This window comes from Bubalus kerabau, chromosome 13 (genome assembly GCF_029407905.1).
Source record: "Bubalus kerabau isolate K-KA32 ecotype Philippines breed swamp buffalo chromosome 13, PCC_UOA_SB_1v2, whole genome shotgun sequence".
NCBI lineage: Eukaryota > Metazoa > Chordata > Mammalia > Artiodactyla > Bovidae > Bubalus > Bubalus kerabau.
Window position 1 is genome coordinate 62,489,673 of NC_073636.1, and position 20,221 is coordinate 62,509,893.

The 20,221-nt window shown below is 59.4% G+C and overlaps 1 protein-coding gene across 4 annotated transcripts in view; it reads right to left on the reverse strand.

Moving 5' to 3' along the window:
* Nucleotides 1–307: 307 nt before the first annotated feature.
* Nucleotides 308–20,221, reverse strand: part of NOL4L (nucleolar protein 4 like) — a 33,605-nt gene continuing 13,691 nt past the window's right edge. For 3 of the 4 annotated variants that reach the window (XM_055544756.1, XM_055544755.1, XM_055544757.1), the window contains exons 3-9: nucleotides 8,041–8,318; nucleotides 5,536–5,721; nucleotides 5,270–5,461; nucleotides 4,978–5,100; nucleotides 4,362–4,560; nucleotides 3,748–3,849; nucleotides 308–997 (exon numbers count right to left, since the gene is read on the reverse strand). In XM_055544756.1, the coding sequence (XP_055400731.1) occupies nucleotides 777–997; nucleotides 3,748–3,849; nucleotides 4,362–4,560; nucleotides 4,978–5,100; nucleotides 5,270–5,461; nucleotides 5,536–5,721; nucleotides 8,041–8,318 (1,301 nt within the window). In that variant the 3' untranslated portion in view covers nucleotides 308–776. The remainder of the gene's footprint in view (nucleotides 998–3,747; nucleotides 3,850–4,361; nucleotides 4,561–4,977; nucleotides 5,101–5,269; nucleotides 5,462–5,535; nucleotides 5,722–8,040; nucleotides 8,319–20,221) is intronic. The other variant, XM_055544758.1, reaches the window with a different exon arrangement.

The following is a 20,221-nucleotide window of genomic DNA, read 5'->3' on the forward strand; positions in this document are numbered from 1 at the left end:
GTTCAGAACGGGCTCAGGGCACACCCTGGAAAAGCCCACGCTGGAGTGTGAGGTAGAATACGGGTGACCGTGTGCCTGGGGCGTCTGTGGCGGGGGGGGGGGGTGGGGTGGGGAGCCATTTTTTTCTCTTTGCTCTGCAGTGGGTGTGGGTGAGGCCCTCCTGCTTGGCGGTGCTGGGCACTCAGGGCCGGCTGGCCCGGTGCCCCCGCCACCCCGCCCTGCCGGCCCCCAGCCCACGCCAGTGTAGTGATATGGAACGTTAGGTCACAGGGACACAGCCTTCTGATCAGACACACACAGACTGGCAATCTGTACAAACACAAAAGAATCCATTTTCAGAAAAATAAATTACTAAGGGGAGAGGAAGAAAGGGTCCACTTTGTTTTTCTCAATAAATATGCGATTCTGCTCACCTAAGACTTGAAAGGTAATTATCTGGGGGTGGGGGGGGTCTAACATCAGGGCCCACGAAGATGATTCTACATAGAGCTGTGGCCCCAGCGCCTCGTTGGGGAGGAGGAGCCCAGCCCTTCCGAAGCTGCCCCGTTGGCCTCTTCCAAGCAGGTCAGAGCACCCGTGTGGTGAGATTCCAAAAAAAAAAAAAAAAAAGTGTCCTTGTGCCCAGAGTCTCAGGCGCTTGGAGTGTGGCTTAGAAACAGCTCTTTTGGATCCACCTCTTTCAAAAAACAAAAGGTACCAAACTGGTGAGGCGGGAAGCCGGTCCAGGGCTGGGAGAGCCTCCTTCCCTAGGGTAGTGCACTCCACCAGCCGCAGGGTCAGTTCTGCTGCAAAATGAGGTTTTCCAGTTCATCTGCCGAGCGCAGCAGGAAGGCGGCGGACTCTCGGTAGCCGGCGATGAGCTGCCGCACGGCGCTGATCTCGGTGGGGCTGAGCTGGGCGGTGGGCATGGTCCGGCTGGTGCTGTTGCTGGAGGGGGTGGGCGTGGGCGTGGTGGAGGTGGTGGAGGCCCCGCCTTTCATGCTGAGGTCCGTGGGCCCTGCAGAGAGGGGAGCCAGGGTAAGGTGAGGGGCATCCTTTCCTCTCTCCGGGGGCCCCGAGACCCTCATCTGTCTCCATGGTTGTGCCCCTAGTGCTTCAAAAGGGTGGGCCTGTGAGGGTCGAAAGGTAAGATGGGACCCAGAGGTACCCTCCAGAGAAATCACTTCTCCTTTGCTTGTGAACAGTGGCAGCTAAGAGGGAGCCTGCAATCTAACTGAAACATACAGGGGAGGTGTGCGGGTTTGGGGGAGGGGGTTTCTCTCTGTCTTTCCCAAATAGCTCTACGGGGTGGGCTGTGGGTTTGGAGTCAGAAACCTGGACCGGCAGCCTGTTTGGCCACTCCAGGCAACTCCTAACTGCCATGGGCCCCCGGCCCTCAGCTGCACCACCAAGAGGCTGTTGTGGGGCTGAGCCACGCTGGTGAACCATGGCTCACGAGCAGTGAGGCCGGGCTGCTCAGCCTATGGGAGGGCCACTGGGAAAGGGCTTCCAGGAAACACAAAAACGCCTGAAATTTGAAGAGCATTCTTTCCAGGCATTCAGCAAGAAGAAAGCCAAAGGAGAGGGTCTGGAGCTCAGTGTAGGAGTTGGAGCTTCCCTGGGAAGTCTTTTCTCACCCAACTAGGTCCCTCTGCCCTGCCCTGCCCTGCCCTGCGCTGAGGTTCACATGGGTGTTTGAGGCTGTTCTCCCTGATAAGCCAGCTCCTCACTACCCCATTGGTTCTGACAGCTGGTTTCACTCATCATTGCATCTACAGTGGCAGTTTTTTTTTTGTTGTTTTTTGCTGCGCCACAAGTCTTGTGAGATCTCAGTTCATGACCAGAGATTGAATCCATGCCACGGCAAGGAGAGCCTGGAATCCTAACCACTAGACCACCGGGAGCTCCCTACAGTGGCAATTTTTATGTTGCTATAGAGATAGATAAGCTTGGCACTGGAGACACAGACTGGAAGTAACATCTTGGGAGCAATTTTGGAAACGACTATCGGTAGTGGGAACCTGCTTCAGCCCCCAAATGGGGAAGGAAGTTGGAGTCTAGGATGGGATGGTTTGTCACATGGGGCTATTTCCTCTCTAACCAGAGAATAGGGATGCCATAAGTAGGAGGTCCTAGGAACTGGCTTGCTAAGGAACATGCTTGGAATTGAGGGTCGAGGGAAGTCTATTAAAATGCAGGAAGGAGGACTGGAGGTGTGAACTGCTGGGAAGAGCAGCCAAGCAGGTGGCTGCCGCCTACAGTGGTGGCTGCCGGGACAGGCTGGAAGCAGGCGGGGACTCGGCACTGGGTCCTGGCTGTGGCAGGGTTAGGTGCCCTCAGGACACTGCCTGGGGATGGCAGCGGAAGGCCAGAGGCGCCTGCCACATCGGTGTGAGCTGGCCCTGGGCTTCCTCTCTTTCCTCCCTCCACCCCCAGGCATGGCCCTGTTTACTCCTGGGCTCAGAGCTGTCCTTCCGTCTTTCCCTGGGGGCCCTTGTTACTCAGGGTGTTGCTAGAGGGTAAGTTCCCCAGCACCCCAGGGAAGACAGGCGAGCCTCAGTCTTATCTGGGCTGATCTGGGTTCCCTGATCCACTCATGAGCTAAGTGAGGGGCTCTAACCCACAGACAGCACTGCCCAGCCAAGACGCCAGACCGACCGACCCCACGCTAAGGGCTGTTGCTGGGAGGGCAGTGGGACTGGGGCTGCGTGCGGTGTTCTTCCAAGTCCTGGGCCCAAACAGGATGTGGCTGCCCCAGGCAGGAGGTCAGCAAGCAGAACCTGGCTTCTGTGACCTCACTGCCCAGCCCATGCCTAAGGAACCAGGGGAGACTGAGCTAGTGGCCTGCCTTGAAGCCTCTCCGGCAAGTGTGAACAAGCAAGTAGAGAGGTGGAGAGCCCTGGCAGCTGTGCCCTGAGACAGGCCCTGCTGTGTGGCACCAGGTGGGGGCTTACCACCATTGCCTGCCGCCTGAGAAGGGCTCTCCCTGGGCACGACAGGGACTCTTAACTTCCCTGCGGCAGCTCCTTCTCTAGACCCACTCTAACCGGGTCCCCACGCAGCAGGGCTGTTGGACAGTGCTTCTTCCTGGAAGGAAAGCAGCCCGCCTGGGACAGCCCTCCCTACCCTGCCTGCAGCCGGCCACTCTGGCCTCAGCCTCAGGGATTAGGGCCAGGCAGCCTCTTATTTTAGGTTAAGAGGCATTAGGAAGGATGAGAAGTTAAGCCCAGGCAGGAATCCTTCAGGGACCCTCACATATTTCCCAGTGGTGGGGAGCAAGGGGAATGGCGGGTGCCTGAGCTCTCTGCCATGGGAAGGGACCCGAGAGGGGTCTCCCTCCTGCGGCCAAGGACAAGGGCTTGAGAGGAAATCTCAGGCACATTCGGCCAAGACCTAGAACCAGAGTTCCCTGGCCTGTGGGCGGCACCTTCCTCTAACCTACTCCTCAAGCAGCGGCTTGCTGTCACCAGCTCTTCCTCACCTCTGAATGCCCCAAAGCACGCTGCTTTGGCCTCCTGGCCTCCACATTAAAATCTCACCACAAGGGTGGACAGCACAACTCACAGCCTCCTTTGCTTTGAGCCTATCTGTGGCTCCCACCACACATAGAACAAAACCCGAATGCCTGACCCAAGAAGCCCCAGGATCGCCCCCAGCCGCCCTTGCCAGCTCCCAGGCTGCTCTCCATGGGGGCATTGTTCTTCCCCAGTCGCTCCCACCCCCAGGCCTCCGTTTGAAAGGGCCCAAGGCCCCCACTCAGGGCAGCACCTGGCTCCATGGGGAGGTTTGTATCTTTGGGGGGCTGTTTCTCTCCGACACTGATCTGTGTCCCGTCTGCATCAGTCACCTGGGAAGAGTTACAGAGAGCACCTGGGGGTGGAGAGGGGATAGATGGCAACCCACTCGCTGCCCCCAGGTGACCTAGACGGGGCCCCACCGTGCTCCCCTGAACCTTCATCTCACACCTGAGGTCGTGATGAAGGCTCCCCTGAACCTTCATCTCACACCTGGCCTGGTGGGGGAGGTGACCTGCCTGGGGCTGAATCCTGGCTCTGCCATCAACGCTGGGAGACCTGGGCACAAGACCTGGTCATTTTCAGTAAGACGAGTGCCATGTAAAGCGCTGGGACTCTGCTTGCAGTGGCGGGCGGGGGCAGGGAACCAGGGAGAGGCCCAGCAAGCCTCCTGGGAGGCGAGGGGAGTGGTAGGTAGTGGTTTATTTTAACCTTGCCTTCCAATCTGAGGACGGCTAAGATGACAGGATGGGGAGGGTCCCTGTAACACAGAGGAGTCACTTTGCCGGCAGCCTCTGTCCCCACCCTCCCCCCTGCCCCCACCAGGCTGCTGGTCAGGGGGCGCAGAGCCTGGTGTCCCACACTCACCATTACTGTGATTTCCTGTTTGGAGGGAGGCAGGAGGCTGCAGGTTGCTGCCCAAGGCCCCGTAACCACGGTAACTGTAGTTGAGGCCACCGTTGACGTACACAGGGTCCTGGGAGTAGGAGGCTGGCAGTGAGTAGGTGGAGTGGGTGATGGCTGTGGAGTCCCGGGAGTGCTGCTTGTCCAGGGCTATGGGCTCGTCCTGCGGGGCGGAAGGGAGGTGCTGGGGAACCTCAGAGGCAGCCAGCCCTGACCAAGGTTCCTGGACGGGGGGTAGACAGTGGCCCCAGATTTGCTGGGACTCAGTGTGGGGACCTGCAGAGCTCTGCCTCTCTCCCTGGCTGCCTTGCCCAGGGCCTCCCCCAGACTCCCATCTCTCGTCTGTGTTCCAGGCAGATTTGATCTGTTCCTGCCTGGCTGAAGACCCTCTTGGCGCTCGAGATGAAGTCCAGAGGCCCTTCTGAAGTCTGCAAGGCCTTTGTGTCTGGGCTCTTCGGCCTCCCCGCCCGCCCCAGCACCTCCCTGTCTGAAGACGCCCTCCCTACTCCCACTGCACCCGGGGCCTGGGACCTGCGGGGTGGCTGCGGACGCCCCCCAGCAGCTGGCAACAAGCAGGCACCTGAGAGGACTGGTAGATCTCCAGGCGCATCCTTTTGGCTGCTTTTCTCGTCTCGCTCTCGCAGGCAGCTGCCAGGATGTTTTCTGCCATGGCCGAGGTCAGGTGGGGAGGTGTGGGTCTGGTCTGCAGACAGAAATGGGGATGGAGCCACAGTTGGGGTGCAGAGACCCCTGGCGAAGAGGTGGGCAAGGCAGGGCTGGGGTCTGAGCTCCTCTGTGAACCGGAGGCCACAGTGTCTGCTTCCAGAGGTACTGGAGCGGGGCTGGGGGGGTGGGGGATGCTGGGGGCTCACCATCTCCATGCCATTCTTCTTCATGCGCCGGCAGGACTTGAGGTACGTGCGGATGCGCTTGCGGGCCCGTTCCTGGAACTCAGGGAACTGCCGGCTGCACGACTCGATGATGGCCTGGATCTTCTCCTTGGGCTGCTTGGAGATGGGCACCATGCGGTCCAGGTTCTCATCCACGAAGAGACGCACGAACATCTGCGGAGGACACGGGCGGTGGGCAGGGCTGGCCTGCTGCGCCCCCGCCCCGGCCACCCCAGGCGAGCACTCACGTTGAAGGCCTTGAGGCGCTCAGGGTCCATGCCCTCCGAGTCGTTCATCTTGTCATTGTCCTCATGGTCGTCGTGGTCGTCGTCGTCGTCATCTGCCGTGGGGGCCCGGCCCACGGTCAGGTCCTCAGGGCAGCCACTGACCTCGGTTTTGATGGAGTCATAGCTCCCCGAGCTGTAAGGGGGGGACTGAAGAGGCCAGGGCAGGGGGTCAGGTCACGGCGAACAGGACTGGGGGGTTTGGGCACACCCAGCTGCCCCATGAGCCACGATCCGAGGTCCTGAGCAAGTCACTTTCCTTCCTGCTCCCTTCACCTCTGAAGTGGGGACAGTGACGCGGCCGCCCCTCTCTGGGCGGCTGTAGGTAGGACCCCCAGAACTGATGCCCTGGAGAAGCTCACTGGACGGGGTCACAGCACCCACACCACGACCTGCCTCCTCGTGCAAGGGAAAGGCAGACACAGAAAGGATTCCTGCCACCAGCCAGCCTCTTCTGCTTGTGCCAAGATCCATTCTGGCTTCAGGGTTTTCCTCCCTTGTCCCCAAGGGGCTGCAACCCCGAGCTGACAACCGAGCTGTCACAAAAGCAGCGAATGTGCTGTCTGTCGGGGATGGGGAACAGATGGGCTGGGAGAGAACCAGCCAAGGAGACGGCCATCAGCCAGAGCATCCCTGCAGTTCCCAGGCTGGGCTTCTCCCGTCTGCCGCCACCCCCGGAAGTCACCGGGAGCCTGATGCAGAGCCCGTGTGTAGAAAGAAGAGAGGGAACCAGGCCCAGCCCACGGGGCAACCACCCTGTCCTGCAGCAGGAGCAGAGACGGGACCCCTCCCCTGCCCTCCAGAATAAGGAGCCCTTCCCTAGCTCCCTGCTTTTCCCCTCTTTTTCATCCTTTACAGCTTAGTTCCCATCCTGTCTCCTGCCCTCTGCCACACATGCTCTGGTAAGGCCAAAGACCACTGTTGTTTGCCTTTTAGAAAGTTTGTGGCTTTGGCGCGTCCTGACCGGCAGTGTCCTGGAGACACGGTCTCTGCCCTTACGGAGGATAGCTTCTAGTAGGTGGCCAGCCCCCGGAAACAGATCAGACCCTGCCACATGGCTATACAGTGGCCCAGGTGGTACCCAGCTTTTGCTGATGAACAAGCAGATAAAGACAGACACTGCCACCGCCAGCCTCCATGTGACCACACCCAGCAGGGCCAGCCCTCCCAGGGTCCCTGGCCTTGTGCCCATCTCTCGATCACACCTAGTACCCACCACACTAGTCTCTGAAGGGCCAGGGACAGCCAGGTCCTCTGGCCTCCTGCCAGGCTGTGTCAGACTCGCACAGGAGGGTCAAAGGTGCCATGGGTCAGTCACATTCCCAGGCGCTCCTTGACGGATCCTCAGGGTGAGAGGAGACAGACTGTAGGTGACACTCACGCTCCCATCTCACGGCAGCCACCTCACGCGTGCCGGCTCTCTGCCTGCCGTGCAGAGGCTGTGCCTGCCACTGGGACCCAGTCAAAGAGGGGAGGATGGGGACTTCCCTGGTGGTCCAGTGGTTAGGACTCCACACTTCCAATGCAGGGGGCACAGGTTTGATCTCTGGTCGGGGAACTAAGATCCTACATGTCACAGAGCTCAGCCAAAAAATAAATTAGAAAAATAAAAGTGGAGGGGGAGGACGATGCGCTGCCAGTCCTGGCTCCGTGGCCTGGGCTCGGGTACACTGACCGTATGACGAATGTATAGAGACTCTTGTATAGAAACGTCCCATGAGAGATACCACTGCAGGCCAGCACTGGTACCCACCCTACACCCCCTGCAGAAAAGGAAGCAGGCCCCGGGAGGAGAAGGAACCTGGACAGGGGCCTCGCTGGAGCCCAGGAGAGTAGGGGTCTGAGAAGGCACCTCTGGCCCCCCAGCTCTGGCAGGAGAAAATGCCCTCTCCTCGGGGTAGCTCCCACACCCAAGGCCACGCTGCAGATCTTAGTGGTCTGGAGGTGACCTGCAGAAGTAACAGGAGAAGGTGGGGGAGGCCAAATGGGGGGCATCTATCTGCCCCCCTCAGACTGGTCTACTGGATTTTATACCTCCATGTCCCTGAGGCCACCAAGGCCTCAATCTGCACCATCTGTAAAATGGGGACAAGCGTGCAGACCAGTCAGCAAATGGGAAGCCTGGGGCCTCTGCTGAATGAAGCCTGCTGCTGCTCTTAGGGTCCACAGCGGACCCTGCTATGGAGGCAGAGCGGCCAGGCCACAGGTCCCTCCCCACCTCCACTAGGGCCCAGGCCAACAACCTCACTTCACAGATGGGGATGCAGGCGGAGAAGTGAGGGGCTTGCTCCCGTTTCAGGCCCTCCCCAGGCAAATGATGGCACAGTGGCCACGGCCACCACCCTGCCTCCGCTGGTGGTGGCCACAGCCCTGGGTAACAGGTGATTTCACATCAGCCTCGCACAACCCTGCCGTGTATGCAGGAGTGGCCAAAGCTCACAGCTGTGGGGAGCCCACAGCCCCACACACCTCAGGGGTGGTCTTCACCCCATACTTGACGCGGCTCCGCAGTCCATCGGCGCCACAGCCATCAGAGGGGTAGGAGGGCGTGCCCAGAGTGGAGCCCTGCGGGAGCTTGTCACACAGGTTGATGGGCTGATCCTCGGCGCTGGCGGTGAAGTCCATGGGGGCCACGGTGCCGTTGCCGTTCATCTCGGGGAAGGCCGGGTCTCCCTGTGTGCTGCTGGAGGTCGAGGGGTTCAGGGTGGAGGAGCCATTACCGCTGCCACTCTCAGAGGAGGAGTCGTCTGGAACGAGAGGCCTGGATGTGAGACCCCACCCCAGCACCCACCAGCCCCCGACACACGCCCAGGTATGTGGCAGGGCAGCTCAGGGAAGTGGTACTTGCCCCGTGTAGTCCTCACAGGCATCCCTGGGCAGGAGAGCATTGCTGTCCCTGCTGGAGGCTCCAAGCCTTACCCCAGCCCCAAGGTGGGGGGCAGGGTCCCGCTGCCAGAAACCGGTGCCACCAGGAACAGAGCAGCCAGTGTGCAGGGCATGGTGGCCTCCTGCGGTCCACCCCCACAAACGCCACATTCAGCTGCGAGGGCCTGGGATGAGCGGCTGCAGCCTCCAGTCTGATCCACCCAGTACTGGCGCAGAGGTCCTCTGACACCCCTGGCTCACTACTGCCTAACCCCTTCACACCCTCTTCCCCACAGGACACGTCCCCACCACCGCAGACCCTGGAATTTCTCCACCCGCTGACTTGAGGGATGGCTCCACTGTGACACCCCTGCTCCTGGCAAAGCAGGCCTGGGCCCAACCCTGGCCAGCCCGTGTAGACCACACGACATGGCCTCCCCGCATGGCCACACGACACTGGACACCCAGAGCCAGGGCTGCAGGGGCTCTGTCCATGGCACCTCAATGGGCCATCCCGCCTCTCCTGCGGCGACAGCCCTACAAAGCCCTGTGGAGGGCGCCCCCTGCTGCAGAGAGCACAGCATTGTCAGGGAATCCAGGACGACAAACTTAAAACTAGGGGGCTAGACCTTTCCGATGAATTTCAGGCTCCTTTCCCCGACCCTGCCCCCTGCCTCCTGCTTGGTCAGCTGAGAAGGCAGACGCCCAAGCTACAGTCTAGCTCCCAGGGTTACTGTCAGGTGAGTACCGCGTGGTTCCTGGTGGCGCCCAGGTGCCCAAGCGGCTCTGCACCTGCCACCAGGGTGGGTGGGGGAGGGGCGGCCGCAGGGAGCCCTGACCGCATCCCAGGACACCCCTTCCCCCCGGGCAGGGTCGTGCACGACCCCACCCCCACCCCTCCCAGCCAGCAGATTATGAAGATTTAGTCCTTGGTGCTGGGCACTGGGCACGCGCACCTCCCGAGCGTCCCCATGGCGACCGAGCGGCTCCAGTGCGCCAACCAATCGCTGGCCTGCCGGTTGCCCAGGGGTGGGGCCAGGCTGCCCATCAAGCAGCCAAGGCCCAGGGCGGAGGGGGATGGGAAGGCCTCCGCGCAGCGGCACCCCTCCCCCTCGGCTGCCGCAGGTCCCCTGGGCCAGGCTGCCCCTCCTTCTCCTCTTTCTCTGGGCAGTCACTGCTCCCTCCATCCTCCTGCAGGGCCGCTCCAGGCTCTACTCAAGGCCGCCCCACAGATCCCCACCTTGCTCAGCTACATCCCCGAGTCCCCAGGCCAGCCGCCCTGCTACCCTCTGGAAGTTCACCTCCCATCCCCTCCTCCTCAATCACAGATGGGTCTGGTTTTCTTCTGACAGTGAATCCAGTGACCAATCTAGACATTTGTGGAATAAACAAACTTGCCAGCAGTATTTATTGAGCACCTACTGCATGCTGGCCCAGTCCCAAGCTGAGAAGCAAAGCAGTGACTATGGCCAAGAGGCCAGTCCTCCTGAGGGCACAAGATGCTCACTGCTGAAACACATGGGAAGTGAATGGGCTGCCAAACTGCCAAGCCACACCCACCCCCCACCTTCCATCTAGTCTTCTTGGCTGAGTTCCCTCCAGCACTCCAGCTTCCCTTGGTCACACCCTTGCACCTGTCTCCACCCTTCCCTTTCCCAGCACCAGCCCAATTATCACTCCCCTAGTCCCCACCTTCCTGTTGCCCACAGCCTGCCCAAGGAGAGTTTGCACTCTTGCCGGTGTGTTCTTGGTCCCATGACCTCTGCAGCCTCCCCCAGCCCAGGTCCCACTGTACTGGCCACTGCTGAACCTCACAGCTCCAGGCCTCTGTTAATCTGCCTGCCTTGTTGTGTCCAGCTCAGTAAATGTGAGTCCACCTTTACTGGCTGGCCCAACGCTGCCTTCTCAGAGCAGACCTCCTCCCTCCGCGGTCCCTGGGAAAAAGGTACTCACAGACCCGACCCCAGCCTGTGCCCAGCCCTCCGAGGGATACGTCATGCCTCCTCAACCAGCTCAGGTGCAGACCTGAGAGCTGCCCACCTCCCCCCCAGGGCTCAGCCTAGCTGCTGGAGAAGCCCAACATCTGGGGTTTTGGGAGTCTCTGCCAGGGCCCAGGAGATGGAGGGCAAGGATCACACGTCCATCCTGGCTGACCGTCTGAGCTCCCCTGAGCTCTGGCCAGTGCCTATTCTTAGCCCACCTGGCAGGCGTGACTTCACACCCTGCACCACTCTATAACCAGCCACTTGCCTGACCTCAGAGGGCCTAGCCTTCCTCCTCTGGAAGAAGGGGTTGCTTGGAGGTCAGTGGGTACCACACCAGGCACAAAGGGAGCCAATGTCACAATGCTCAGCCTGGGCATCAGGCCCAAGGCCTCCTGACACATCACAGTGGGCATGGGCCCAAGAGGTGGCACCCCAACTGCCTACCTCCCAACCAGATTCTCTCCAGGGAGGAAGGCCCCTCTTGCCCTGCGCATCTCCAGGCATGAGCATGAAGGAGGCTTGGATGCTACGAGGATGCACGTGTGTGCATGTGTATGTGTGAGTGTGTGTTTTCCCAGGCCCTCCAGCTCAGGAGCCCAGGGTGCTGGCCTAGACTCGAGCTCCCAACACCCTTACCCCAGGGCTGTGCACCTCACCTGCCCACCCAGGGAATCACAGGCAGTGGCTCCAATGGTGGCACAGCCCCTCCTCCGAGGCAGATGCCACCCCAGTCTGGCAGGGAAATGGCTGAGCAGATGAGACCCACAAGGCCAGGAGTCTGGACCTTGTGCAGCTATGTATTCCAAGTTTTTAGAAGAAAACCGGAAATAGGAACCGATGTGTAAATATCCAGGTTTTTAAATATTGGTGACTGACTCACAGTGTTTACATTTTGAAGAAACTTGCTGGACAAACAGACAAACCAAATGTGGCCTAATTATGCAATGAGATATTCGGTCATAAAAAGGAATGAAATTCTGATACATGCTACAACATGGATGAACTCTGGAAATGATAGCATCAAGTGAAATGAGTCAGACACAGCCGGACAGATATTGAAAGAGGACACACGTGCAATATCAATATCGAGAATCGTCACATCCACAGAGAATGAGAATATCTGGGGTCTCAAGGGGCTGGGTTTGGGTGGAACAGAGTTACTGCTAAATGGTTGCAGAGTTTCTATTTACAGTAATACGAACTCTATCTTGGAAATAATGTGCGCTGGTTACACACCATGGTCAGTGTACTTAATGCTGCTGAACTGTACACTTAAAAATGGTTACAAAGTGGCAAATTCTGTTTTACACAATTTATCACCACAAAAAATTCCCCCAAAGCAAAACAAAACAAAAATCCTGGAGGAGGCCAGTGGGCCCCAGTTTACAAGCTCCACCTGCTGCCACCCCATGGACCCTCAGGCCAAGCCTTTCCCACCTCCACTCTGCACCTGGGGGCCGGGAAAGCCAGCCACACACACAGAGGCCACCTCAGGGGGCACAGGTGAGTCACAGGCACCCCCCCCCCACCTCAACCCATCACGCCGCCCTCAACCTGCTCACAGACTGCCTGCAACTCTGCTGACTGGGAGGCCACGGGCTTTAGGCAGAAGGCAGGGGCTGCGTGTCCCTGCAGATGCCCCTTCGCCTCCTTTCAAAATGGTGCCATGTCAGTAAAATAGGATTTATAAGGTGTAGACAGTACCCAACACAGCAAATCGGTGCTGAAGAAAAAGACAGACAACTGGTTCCCTGACCGCAGGCTTTCTCACTTTGTAACACATACTCTCCCAGACTGGACTGTGGGTTTCCGGGGGCCCCTCAGAGATCAGCTTGGTGCCAGATCTGAGGTGGGCAGGTGAAGGGAGGTGGGGGAGGGACAGGGCCACGAAGACACTGCCCCTGTGCTCGTCCCTCCCTTCCTCGAACACCTGCTGGGCGTCAGGCCTGTGTGAGGCACTGGGGACACAGCAGTGGAAAGAAGGGGGTGCTTGCTGTCCTCTAAGGAGCAAGAAACCAAATGGGGTCCATAGGACTCTGGGCTCTGGGGAGAGCCTTGTGTGCTTCGTGTCCTTGATCCCTGTCCCTGCAACCCCTCCTCCTCTGCGGTGAGCTCAAGGCCTGAGTTCCAGACCAGCCCTCTGTGGAGCTCCCCCCAGGGAGGGGGAGTCTAGAGTGGGTGCTGTGCAGGAGGGAGGCAGGGTAGGGTTTCTGGAGGAAGTAGCCCATGGAAGAAGCCTCTAAGAACAGCACTGAGAAGGTCAGGGGCAAGTGCAGAAGCCCTCTAAGGCCAGCAGGGTAAAGGAGCTGCTGGGGGTGAAGTGTTATCTGTCAATGCCCCCCCACCAACCCCGGCAGTGGCTATCTATGATCCAGCCGCAGCCCTTGGACTGAGTTCAAACCCCCAAACTGAAGCCAAACCCTCCCCAGGCCTCCTGCTGGGCCCTCCTTGCAGCGCCCCACCCCCACCCCGTCCCCAGATGTTGCCCCATCCAGCTGTGCCCTGGCCTTGGCACTTACTGTCCCCTCTTCTCAGGACACTCCGTGTTCCCTCCCACTGCAGGGCTTTGCTGAAAGGTCACCTTCTCAGTACGACCTCCCTGCCTCCACTCTGACACACTGACTCCTTTGCCCAGTTTTCCAGCGCATTTATCACCTCCTCACATGTTCTGTCTGTGGTCTGTGCCCAGCCCCCCTTGTCAGCTGCCCCAGGTGGTTCCTGTCTCTCCAGAAACCACAGCCCTCTCCCTTTGGCAAGGGCACCCCGTGTCTCCCAAGGGTGAGCCTATGCCCCGAGCCCAGCCGGTCAGCACAGTCCATCACAGCAGTCCGCGATGGGCCCACGGAAGTCAGTCCAGGGGCATCTGCAGAAACGAAGAAATACTCTGCCATCAGCCCAGGGGTTGCAGAGCTCACTCAGCAGGGAGCCCCAGCAGGGCTGACAGGCCAGCACAGACCAATCCCTGCAAAATCCATCCGTGCCTAAAGCCAAAGAAAGCCCTAGACTTCTGGTTACAGGACCCAATGATTTCCTTAACTGCAAAAGCTGGCTGGAGGCAGGTCGCATCATGTGGGCCTGGTCTGGACTCGGAGTAATCCATGGTTCTAGCCCTAGGAGGGCCCAGGGGAATGGAGCCTCCCCCCCCTTCCTCCCGGGGCTCTCTCCTCATCATGGCCCTCCCTAACCCCAGGAGAGGCCAGCGGCAGGGCCCACCGCCAGCACCCTAGCACAGCCTCGGCCCAGAGACCTGCCTGTCACTGTCTGGGGAAAGAAGGAACAGGGAGAAACATCAGCATCGCAGGCCAGGGCAAGCAGGGTTCTGATCCACTCGCAACTCTTGCCTTGCCCACCACCCTCTCCAAAAACAATGTGATTTAAGGGAGACACGGTCATGGACCCAAACCCGTGCCCAAAGGAGCGGTGCTGGGGGAACAGGTGCAGGGCCTTGCTGCCTCCTGACCTTGGGCACAGCCCGCCTCCCTAGCTCCTCTTATCTGCAGTCTAGGGAGTTGCCGCTGACGCCCTCTCGGGCTCTGACACTTTATGACCCTGTGAAAGAACCCAGCTGGCCCCATGGGCACCTGGAGTGCTGGAGTCGGACCTTCCGGGGTGCAGGCCTCCAGGCATGTGATGCGGAGCTGGAAGTGACCCTCTTGTCTCCACCTGGTCCTGACCTGCGTGGCTGTGCAGGGGGCCCCTCCAGGGTGGGCACCCCACCCAAGGCCAGCCTGCCAGAGCCCAGAATCATGCCAGCAGGACAAGACAGCCCCCAACCTGTGGCTTCAGTGACAGGGACAAGTGTGGTGCGGAACCACAGGGAAGCAGAGGGAATGCACCCCTTCTGAGCATTTTCACAAAACCAGGCCTCCCGGGCTCCGGCGAAGGGCAGCTCCCCAGACTGGGCAGGGACACAGGGCCCACCACCTGGGCCCGGAATGCCTCCGGGCAGGGAAGGACTGTGTGCCCATCTATGTAACGTGGGGCAATGTGCTGCTATTCAAATGGGGGAATTAGTGATGAATGGGGGAAATTGTTCCTCCTTCTGTCCAGTCTCCAGAAGGAGACAAAAACCCCTTTTACCTCGGCAAACAATGCCCTTATGTGGGCGCCAGCGCCCCGCAGCCCGCACAAGCCCGGCTCTGTGCGAGCCGCCAATTGCCACACCGGGCCCTGGGGCCGCAGCCAGCGGCACCCTCTCCCGGGGCGACCCTCGCTGGCTCCCAAGGAGGGCTGGGCAAGGGTGCAAAGGTCTGCTGGCCCATGGTCCCAGGGTATACATACATATGGCCTCACGGGTTCTGGGTGCTGGCGGCCTGCTATGGCCAGAGGTGTGGCGAGGCAGGCAGCGCCTCCCTTCTCTGCCAGCTTCCAGGCAGGGGAGAGAAGGGAGCATCAATAATTCACACACACCAGAGACGAGCTGGGGAGGAGGTGGGGAAGCAAGAGTGCTGGAGCCAGCCAGGGGCAGAGGGGGCTGGGGCTGGATCTGGAAGAGCCAGTCCCTGCCCCCTCACCCACGTGGCTTCGGGCTGCAGTCTGGGGGCACCGACTCTGCTCTGAATTTGGGGTGCGCCAGGCCAGGCCTGGCCTCCGCCTGCTCTGACAAAGGCCAGCGGCTGGGCTGTGTTTACATGATGCATAGTTCCCTGGAGCGCCAGGCTCCTGGCAGGCTACCCTGCTCTTCCTCCCGGAAGGAAGGGGGAGGGCCCCGGGGTCAAATGGGGGACACTGAGGAGCTGGGTGAGGTGGTGTCACTAGGATGCCCCCATCCTGGGTGGTGGGGACACGCTGGGCACCCACCCCACAGCTTGGCCTTCAGACCCCCACGGCCCCCCAGCTGCCCCTCATGAATGCCACCCTGCTCCATCCCTGTGGTTCCAAAGGCCTGGCCCAGTCCAGCTCTCCATCTGGCCTGCATTCTTGCCCCCTAACCACCCCCAGCACCTGTATTCCACAGCATCCATCATCCTGATCAACCTTTTATGACTCATTCCTTAAGCTGGTGTCAACACCTGAGGCCCTCAGAGTCCAGAGTGGCGCTGTCCAACAGACACTTAATGTGAGCCACATAAGGAATTGTTAATTTTCTAGCAGCCACATTAAAAAAATGTAAAAAGAAAATAAAACAGGTGGAGTAAATTTTAATAATCTATTTTATTTAACCCAATATAGCCAAAATATTATCTTTTCAACACGTAATACTGTGTTAAACTCGAGCTACTTTATACATCCTTTTTCATAGAAAGTCTTTGAAACTCTGTGTGTATTTTACACACATTGTACGCCTGAGTTTGCATGAGCCCTTTTCAATAGTGGTCTGTGGCTCCCACATTAGGGCACACCCAGATTTTTGTGATGTTCCCCCTAACCTGAAATCACTTCTCTCAGTGCAGGGACCCTGGGGTCTCAGTCCCAAGTTGCAGATGAGAGCTGGGGTCTTGGGCAGGTGGCCTGAGCAGGGCTGGCAGTGGGGACGGGGTTGGGGGCCGCCTTCAGTGGGGGTGGGCACCAAGTATGTGGCAGGTGCCAGGCAGACTCACTGTGCCTGCTTTGCACCCCGCCTCCCCCAGAACAGACAGCAGGAAGGAACCAAAGGCCCCCAGGGGGAGGTCCTCACCATCACAGTGTGAACAGAAAGACAGACAGGCCCCAGAGCACCCCCACCCAGTGCTCTTTCTTCTCTGGCCTTGGCTTGCCCAACTGTACTACAGGACAGCCCTCCACCCCCGCCACTGCCCCACTCTCCGCAGCCCCCTCCCCAGTAAATACTGGCCAAATGCGCCCCAGGGAGAACCACTCTCTGTACGGACTGCCGAGGTCTATGTCTTCCCAGGCCCAAGTTTCCTTGGCCCCACCCTCAAGGACAAGCACGCACAGTGAGAACTCAATGCTGATTCAGTGTGCTAAGCTCTAGCTGAGAGAGCAGCTCCCCTGCATCCCTTGCCCCAACCCCACAACAAATGATGTGTTCAGAGCAAACAGAATGACTTCGGACAACCGTGTGTGAAGGAGTCACGGGGCAGGGCCCTGGCCCCGGAGCCTGTATGCTTGTGTGCAGGCCTTCCGCCAGTCTGCCCAGAAGCCGGTCTCGCTTCGGTGCATCCCAGTCCTTAGGTCAGAGTGATGACGCCAACGTGGCCCTGGTTACTTCCTGGTTCCCAGGAACGCCACCCTTGGACAGGCTCGGGTGGTGATGCCTCTGGGGCACACCCCTTCCCTGGCCTCCTCTCCTGTACGGCCGGCCTGCCTCCATAGAGGGTCAGTGGGCAGCTGGGTCTCCATAGGTCCTGGGCTGGGGAGGAGGGCAGGGCTCTGACACCCCAGTGGCTGAGCAGGCCTAGGTGAATCTTCCAGGTGTGCAAAGGATCTCCCTTTCTCTTTCTTAGCAGGTGAACTTCACCTCTATGGGCCTGGAGCGTGTCCTGCCCTCACCAGGCATCTGGGGGCCTGTGAGGGCCTAAGACCCTGGCAGGCTGCACAAGGCCGGGGCTGTGTGGGGCCGGCCTGCTCCAGGGATAAAGGGATCTCTCGGTGCTGTCTCCTGGCCTCCCTTACCCCGTGGCGGCCAGAGGCCAGAACAGCTCAGCATTGTCTGAGCCGCCTGCAGCCCAGCTGATGATGGACACTTTCCTGTGACCCGGGACTGGAGGGGCAGCCCACAGCCAATCCCCAGAAGGGCTTGGGTCCTAGTTCTCCGCTCCTGGCAGGGGAGGATAAACAGCAAGAGGCCACCGCTACCACCTCTCCATCCGGTGTGGACATTTGGAGCCTTGAATAGGAGCTAAGAGCCACTAATCTAGAAGGAGCGAGGAAGTGAAGTAGCCAGAGAATGAGGCCCAGACATAGCTTCCAGCCTCACCTGAGACAGGCGGCGTCAGGACCAAGACCAGCAGGCGTCGGGGAGGGGAGGCTCAGTTTAAAAGCCCACTGCGGGAAGCCATCCCAGGGAGGCCGAAGCAAGGCAGTCACAGCCTTCCCTACATGTCAACAGTGATCAGGGAGGATGCCCAACCATGACTGTCAGGGCCACTGGCCGCAGGCTGCAGCAGACCATGAAGCTTGGGGCCCCTGCTGGGGTGGCCATCATGGGCAGATAACACGTGAAATGGAAGAAGCCCAGGCGCAAACGTGGGTGACTGCCTCTAAGCCTGGTGGCCTGGCCCCGACCCCACTTGCAGGACGGCCTCTTGCCTGTTCCCTCAAATGAGCAGCTTCCACCCCTAGCTGGGAACACTCCTGAGCAGCCTGAGTGCCCACAGTGGCCAGCACCCAGTGGGTAAGCTGCTGCCCAGGTGCCTTCTCCTTGGACGGCAGTGTTAACTTGCAGCCACCAGCGTGGGAGCTTGGGATGGGTCTAGGTGTGCAGATTCCAGGAGATCTGCAGGGTCCTGGGAGATGTAAGGTGCCCCCACAAGTCCTGGTACATGTAGGTGGGGAGTGGGCTGGGACTTCAGGAGACACTAGAGCAAGCTGTGAGTACCCAGGTAGTGAGCTTGTAAAGAGAGCTGTGGTCCAAACCCCACAGGGCTCAGTGGGCAGACGGGATCGAGAAAGACCTGGAAGGATGAGGAGACAGATTGGACCAGCGAAGGGTCCAGGGGATGGGGAATGAGGAGGACCGCTCAGTCTTTCAAAGGAGGCCCCTGACCCACCTCCAGCCCCTCAGCCTGTGAGTGCCAGCTAGCCATGGCCTTCCACCTCCAGCTCTTTGTCAGGACCCCCTGCACCAACCTGACCACCTGAGAGAAATAATCCCATCCCCATCCAACCCAGCTTTCCCCGTCCACACATCGTCCAGTCCTCACCAGCCATCCAGTGAGGGGGAGTGACTGGCCACACAGCAAGGTGGGAGCAGAGGCAGATCCGAGTCTGGGCTGGGGCAGCGTGTCTGAGTTGGGGCACACTCCCTGCTCAGACCTGCCCTGTGGACACCAGGGAGGAGCCCACGACAGGGAGAGAGGCAAGGGCAGGAGAGGCAGCATTGCCGTAAATACGGAGCCCTGGGCAAGCAAGTCACACGCCTGCCCCCCAGTGATTGCCCCCGCTGTCCAGTTTGCATTTCTGGGTAATGGAGGGCCCCATCCAAGGGCAGCAAGAGCAGGAGGCAGGAAATCTTGGGCCTCACAAAGGGCTCCTGAGACACACCAGGATTAATGGCTGCAGTCACCCAGGGCACACTACAGACAAAAGCCAGGGATCAGAGGTGAGCAACTTGCTTCAGACTGCACTGCAGGACCAGGGCAGGCCAGGACCTGCTCAGGGGAGCCCTGGCAGGGTGCCAAAGGCCACCAGCAGGGAGCCATGTTCAGTTGAGACCCCAGGTCCAAGAGGCAGCCTCATCTCTCTCGTTCCTCCTGGAACCCTCGAATGCCAGCCCCTCAACTGGCCAGGGCCCTCTCTCCTGGCTGAAGCTTGGGGTCACCAGGAGTTTCTGGAGACAAGTGACCCAAGAAGCCCCCTATCCTGGCATTCAGCATCTTCCTCTCCTCCCAGCCTCCTCCTGCTGTACCGCCCAAGCTTCCTAGGCTGCTATACACTTGCCTGAACATCACACTGTGGCCTCCTTCGAGGCACCTCTGCTGGTCCCCCAGCTCTGCCACGGGCTTCTTAACAGCTGTTCGCTGGGCACCTGCTCTGAGTCGAGGGCTGGGGATAAAGCCCAGAAGAGGACGCTTGGCCCTGAGGCTACTCCATGCTGCACGGTTTGTGATAACGAGAAAGAGGGGCTGGAACACCCTTCCCCATGAGTGGTCCAGACTCAGGCTCTGGGGTCAGAGATACTCTTGTGGTCACACAGGGTCTGGCCAAGTCACCTCCCCATCTGTAGGAAAGGCCTAGTCACAGCTCTGAGCCCACAGCCAACTGCCATCAGCACAGAGTTCAGCAAAAAGTGGGGTCAGGATTGGGGCTTCCAATCACCAGGATAATTGGACCACCTTTAAAAATGCAGTATCAGTGCAGGGGAGAGGCAAGACAACTTCTAGGGAAAAAAGTTGACTCCAACACTACATGATCCCTCCTCTTTTTTTTAAATAAAGAAAACAAGACTGATTACATACACAGAAAAGACAAAGAAAAACATGTCCCAAACACTGATAATTTTGATTGCTTTTTTTTTGCTCCTCTGTTTTTTTTCTGTTATCTACAATGAATGTAATAGATGTGAAAAGACATGTTTTTTCAGAGACACATCTCCTGCCCTCAGACAGCTTACAACCTGGCAGGGGTCCCTGGTTCTGAGCACCTGCCCCTCTTCTGCAGGTTCTTGGAAGGGACAAAGCCAGGAAGGGTTTATCAGCCTCCTGGGCCACAGGGCTCAGTGTTCACGTGACAGACCCAGTGGAGAGTCCTGAAAGAACCAAGGGCTTAAGCCAGGACCCTCAGTGCCTCGGTCCTAATGTGGTGACGGGCCCTGGAGGGGAGGCTCCAGGCGTCCAGGCAGGAAGTTCTGGCACCATGTCCCCAGGGGGAGGCAAGCTGAGCTCCAGTGGGTCCCAGAGGCCTGAGACTGGAGGGGCCTCTCATCTGACAGGCACTAACAAGAGCCCCCCAGCGGCCCCCCAGCTCCTACCCAGCACCATCGCCCCCCGCCCCCCGTCATGACCCTGCAGGAAGAAAGAAGCAGGACCCTGGGTTCTGCCCTGGAGCTGACTTCCTGTCTGCCCGGGAGGTGAGTAATGTCCGCTCCCCACCCCCTGCATCCCTTCTGGGGGCCAGGCTTCACATTTTCCGCTCAGGAAGGGGCAGAGCAAGAGGCCTGATGAAGCACATCAAGGGGAAAATGGAAGAAGGAGAGGGCC